This window comes from Borostomias antarcticus, assembly GCF_949987555.1.
Source record: "Borostomias antarcticus genome assembly, chromosome: 1".
Taxonomy (NCBI): domain Eukaryota; kingdom Metazoa; phylum Chordata; class Actinopteri; order Stomiiformes; family Stomiidae; genus Borostomias; species Borostomias antarcticus.
The window spans coordinates 57,284,204-57,290,203 of NC_140234.1; the positions used below are offsets into that span (position 1 = coordinate 57,284,204).

The 6,000-nt window shown below is 44.5% G+C and overlaps 1 protein-coding gene across 1 annotated transcript in view; it reads right to left on the bottom strand.

Annotated features, from left to right (window-relative positions):
- LOC311308008 (homeobox protein PKNOX2-like) overlaps positions 1–1,930 on the bottom strand; it is a gene marked incomplete at both ends in the record, with an annotated part of 28,272 nt that extends 26,342 nt beyond the window's left edge. Inside the window, 1 exon segment of the mRNA XM_084436926.1 lies at positions 1,844–1,930. Within this exon segment, the coding sequence (XP_084293052.1) occupies positions 1,844–1,930 (87 nt within the window).
- Between the last annotated feature and the right edge of the window lie 4,070 nt (positions 1,931–6,000).

Here is a 6,000-nt window from a genome sequence, read left to right on the forward strand (position 1 = left end):
TCAGCATCTCTGAGAAGGAATTGTGCAGACTAGACTAGTGTATTGTTAGCTCAGTGGTTAACAACCCTGACCCTGACCCCCCCCCCCCCCCCCCCCCTGCTGACCAGCTGCTCTCTATCGTCCAGGAACTGTTTTATGGTCAGGGGTCACCACACTGTTAGACAATACCTGTCCTACAGTATACGAGTCGCTCTGTACGCGGAAAGCATTTAGTGTGCTTTTATATTTAGGATGAGTTCACCTTCCCAAAGCACTGTAAGTGAGGGCCTGTTGTGCTACTAGGTCATCTGACTATGGACACAGTGTCACAAGTGTGTCATGTCAGTCCCAGATCTGAACCTCCTAATTAAACCTGGGATTGATGCACCATGTTATCCTTCTCAGAACACACCTACTGTACTCTCCATCAATATCACAGTCATCGTTACACTATTCTAGAATATTAATCATCACATTGTTCTAGAATATTCATGATTACACTATTCTAGAATATTTATCATTACACTAGTCTATAATATTCATCATTATACTATTCTAGAATGTTCATACAGTAATCACACTATTATAGAATATTCATCATTACACTATTCTGGAATATTCATAATCACACTATTCTAGAATATGCATTATCACACATTTCTAGAATATTCATAATCACACTATTCTAGAATGTTCATAATCACACTATTCTAGAATATTCATAATCACACTATTCTAGAATGTTCATAATCACACTATTCTAAAATATTCATAATCACACTATTCTAGAATGTTCATAATCACACTATTCTAGAATATCAATGATCACACTATTCTAGAATGTTCATAATCACACTATTCTAAAATATTCATAATCACACTATTCTAGAATGTTCATAATCACACTATTCTAGAATATCCATGATCACACTATTCTATAATGTTCATAATCACACTATTCTAGAATATCCATAATCACACTATTCTATAATGTTCATAATCACACTATTCTAGAATGTTCATAATCACACTATTCTAGAATATTCATAATCACACTATTCTAGAAGCTCTTCTCAGGGCTGCTGTGTGCTCCGGTCAGCTGATCTGGACGACGTGGCCGAGCCGTATTGGAGAGAATAGAGAGATATAGAGAGAGAGAGAGAGAGAGAGAGAGAGAGAGGGAGAGCGCGTATCTGCAGGATCTCTGGCCCTATCGAGGCCCTGGAGGCTGAGAGTGTGATACGAGATGGCCTGCTCACATACATAACGGCCCTTTTCAACTTCCATCAACCCCTCACATTCTCTCTCTCTCTCTCTCTCTCTCTCTCTCTTTCTCTCTCAGGAAATGAGAGCCACCCCACCCCCATCTGCATCCTCCCCCTCTCTCTCCCACAGTTTCTTTGGTGGGGGGAGCAATAGGTAGGAAGCTTCAAGTCTTAATCCCGGCGCCAAATGGGAAATAAATTAGCTTCTTCACACTTAACTAGCTCTCATTTGCATTTTTGCCGGCGCCGGCTGACGCTTGGGATCTCTCCCGCGGCACTAATCCTGCGAGGCGAGAGGAGGGGGCGGGGCGGACGGGTGCTCCGACGAACCCGCTCCACTTCCTGTTCCCACCGCTGTTTACCAGGACGCCAGCAGACGAGGCCGCTGCAGCTAGCGTTAGCGGAACGCGTTGGGAGTCTTAACCGCCGGGGCCGTTTGGGTTCACGGCACATCAATACGCGAAGCGTGCGGTCGTTAATTTGTTCAGGTTTTAAAGGAAATGCTAGTAGAGGAACCCAAGTGTTCGTCTGTCTTTTGCTTTATGTGTACTGTATCCAAGCATATGAATATGAATATGGTGATGCGGCTCCTCGCCTACCTGTTGGCTCTCCTGGTACGATGGTGGAGGAACGCTCTGAGTGGCCATCATCGTTAGTGCTGGTGCTGGGGACACATGTTGCATCATGGGATAGCTTCACATGGAGACCTGGGAAGGGAGCATGGACGGACGATGAAATGATGCAGTTATGAATACAGTTTGAGATACAATGTCCACTTTCCATTCGGATCATTTTCACAGTTCAATCTTTAAACATTTTAACGTATTTTCCGGTATAAAAGCAGCAATTTGAAAAGGTCAGCAAGAGACAGACTTCTAGATTGGTGAATACAGAATGATATTATTAATAATTCTATTTGAGCTCCAGCCACTAGGGGCTGCTACTTGGACACTGTCTCTGCTCATTGCTGTTTATTGTACTGGCCTCTTGTACTGGACATTTCGTATTTTCTTCTATGTCCTTTTTGTATATTTTGTGTACAGTATTTACTGTAAATTTGAATTTAGCCCATATTGTACCTTTTTGTTGCCCTTATTGCTGTAGCACAATAATTTCCCTCTGGGAAATCAATAAAGTGTCTGTCTGTCTGTCTGTCTGTCTGTCTGTCTGTCTGTCTGTCTGTCTGTCTATCTATCTATCTATCTATCTATCTATCTATCTATCTATCTATCGACTGTTGAGAGAACTGATGTTCACACTGGCAGGAGAGATAATAAACTTAAAGCTATTAAACTTAATAGCTATTAAACCATTAACCCTCTGGAACTTGTCCAGAAAGCTGCTGCTCGCCTGGTGTTCAACCACCCCAAGTTCTCCCACACAACTTCCCTTCTACGTTCTCTACACTGGCTCCCTGTAGCAGCTCACATCCAGTTTAAAACTCTAGTACACGCCTACAGGGCAGTCAGAGAAACAAGTCCATCCTACATTACCTCCAGGCCATGGTCAAGCCCTACACCCCCTCCTGACCACTACGCTCTGCTGTCTCAGGGTGATTGGCTGCCCCGTCACTCCGAGGCCTATCGACCCGGTCACGGCTCTTCTCTGTCCGGGCCCCGCAGTGGTGGAATGAACTGCCCACTGACATCAGCACAACAGAGTCACAGCCCATCTTTTGCTGCAGGCTCAAAACTCACCTCCTCAAGAAGTACTACCATGATCCTTCCTCTTAAGCACCTATTTTATTTTTTTATTTTTCTACTCTTGCACTTTGGCTTTAGCACTACATGTAGATTATGCTCTTAGTCATTTGTTTAGAAGGGAGATCCGCTTGTGAGTTCTGGTGAGTAGTAGTACACTGATTCCTATGTTAAATGTAATTATTGTAAGTTGGTTTGGATAAAAGCGTCTGCTAAATGACTGTAATGTAATGAAAACTGAGGCAGAAGTTCTGTGGTTATGTATGCTACAGTCTGCGGTTATGTACAGTTCTGTGTTTATGTACAGTTCTGTGGTTATGTACAGTTCTGTGGTTATGTACAGTTCTGCGGTTATGTACAGTTCTGTGGTTATGTACAGTTCTGTGGTTATGTACAGTTCTGTATTTATGTACAGTTCTGTATTTATGTACAGTTCTGTGTTTATGTACAGTTCTGTGTTTATGTACAGTTCTGTGGTTATGTACAGTTCTGTGTTTATGTACAGTTCTGTGGTTATGTACAGTTCTGTGTTTATGTACAGTTCTGTGGTTATGTACACGACCGTCTCAAGCTCCCGACAACACGGTCCCCAGAGAGCGAGCGTGCATCCCGTTCCCATGACGATGCGCCGTAACTATGGCACCGGCTGTCCCACCCAGCCAATCAGGGAGCTAATTAGCGCTCCGCTCTCCGGACTAATTGCCACTCGCCCGGACTGCGGTGGCGTCCCACTGTGGCTGTGTGCTGTACCCTATAGGGGCCCCCCCAGAGGGCTAATTGGTCCAGGGTTAGGGACCCTAGAGTTGACACACACACACACACACACACACACACACACACACAGCACATCACACATAAGCCCCCTCCCTACGCTGCGACCTGGGCCAACACAGCAGGGGGTCGTCCATAGGTTACCGGTCTTACGTTCTATCCGAGCACCAGGCCTCGGGATGAAGGTCTGTCTGTCGGTTCAGACGGGATCTAGTCCCACACGGTTCTGGTCCCGTCCCAGTTCGACCCAAATAAACCCAAATGCATTCAGAAGCACTCGCTTCGCTACTTCCACACTCAAGCAGTCTAAGTATGCAGTTTGAGACATCAAATATCACAGTGACTGTAATGACCCACTCAACAGTTTTTAGTGTGCACAGGTGTGTGTGTGTGTGTTTGTGTCGTTCTAGTGTGTCTATGGGAGATAGAGTGATAGAGAAAGAGAGAGAGACAGAGAGAGAAAAAAAGAAGGAGAGACAAAGCATGAATACAGAGGGAGTGAAAGAGAGACAGAGAGAGAGAGAGAGAGAGAGAGAGAGAGTGAGAGAGAAAGAGAGAGAGAGAGAGAGAGAGGGGTGGAGAGGACAGGATAAAGTCAACCCACCCAACCATTTCCTCCCCACTCGTAAATCAGCCACAACTATTAGTGCCCCATACTTGAGTGTGTGTGTACTTGAGTGTGTGTGTACTTGAGTGTGTATGTACTGTGCCTCTACATGTCAAGCTGTGTCTGAGCACTTAGACGCCAGTAAGAGATCTGCTTGTGCATATATTGCAATATACAGTACATATTGGCCTGTCTGCGACTACAGCCTATCCAGACTGCCTATGTTTGCCTTTCTAAATCACTCATACGCGTGTGTGTGTGTGTGTGTGTGTGTGTGTGTGTGTGTGTGTGTGTGTGTGTGGGTGTGTTTGTGTGTTTGTGCGCGCATGTGCATGCATAAGTGTATTCACTTTCCATTCATTTACATCCTCTCCAATACACACACACATTCTAAAGTACACACATTCTAAAGTGCGCATACAAATGTACGCACAGATATATACACACCATTGCTGAACATCTAACTAGGCTTTCTTCACCTCCAAAGCAGCTCAGTTTGTGCAGTCTCTCCACTAGCTCATCTTGTCACCCGCTAACCCTCATAACGGTGTCTTCAGGGCTAAAACAGCTGAACACAATTAAGTATTTATTCCTTTGGAAAAGACTACAACAGCCATGAATCCCCCTGGCCAGGACGCTGACATCACTATGATTCACGACGGCGCGTGAATCATAGAGTAACCACAGCTGTGGGCGGACAGGACGGGTGATATGTGGACAACATGAGTCGTCGATAACCAAAAAAGGAAACAGTCGGTATTTTTGAGTCATACCGGAACATTCTCTGGAAGAGGAGTCCAATCTCATTGTGATTCAGGGTCGTTCGAACCTGGCTCCAGCCCACTGAATTTCATGCTCGCTTTCAATGAAATGCGATACAAGGTCTGGAGAAGCTCTGATCCAGAGTCATTTCTCGGTTGGAATTCCGACCGGGCCAATCAGCGTTCTTTGAACGTGATGTCGAATGCTGTGATTGGTTAGGGGGAGGAACTAATAGCTGAGGACTCCCAATCCGGCAACGCCCTCTGGGAAAACGGCTGCAATGGGAGCCTGTTTAGACTGAATAATGAAGTGAGACGAAACAGCAATTCAGTCAATTGAGTGTCAGACCGGCATTAACCCTTTCGATACGACCACGTCACCGGCAACATTTTAAAAATATCTAACAAATATTTAATAATATTAAAAAAAATATCTAACAAATCTAAAAAATTCCTTACTCCAACACTTGCTGAAAGCTGAGAAACTGCGCTTTCTAGTATTATAGGGAAAATCCAATTAACATTAGAAATGTTGTCACTGTACTTTCAGGGTTAAAAGGGTTAAACCACTGTGCTGACATAGGCTACTGTACATTCATCACCGGTTTTCTGGTGATACAGTAGTTTTATCGTACTGTAGAGCAAAGCACAAGCATGAAATGTTCTGAAAAACATGTAGGGAACATATATTATTTCCCCCTTCAATAAAAAGAAAGTCTATACAGTATTTGAGTCGTGCGGAATATTTTACTGACGTGTTTCTGGGGAAAACACGACCTGTCTTCTTCTTCTTATGGAAAGTAGCGCCGAGCTGTAGAAGAAACTGCAGCTCACCGCGCTCGGGGGGAACACAACCCGTCTCTTTTCGGAATAACGGAGGTCACGAGGACGGCGTCTCAGACGTCCAGACAAGACAG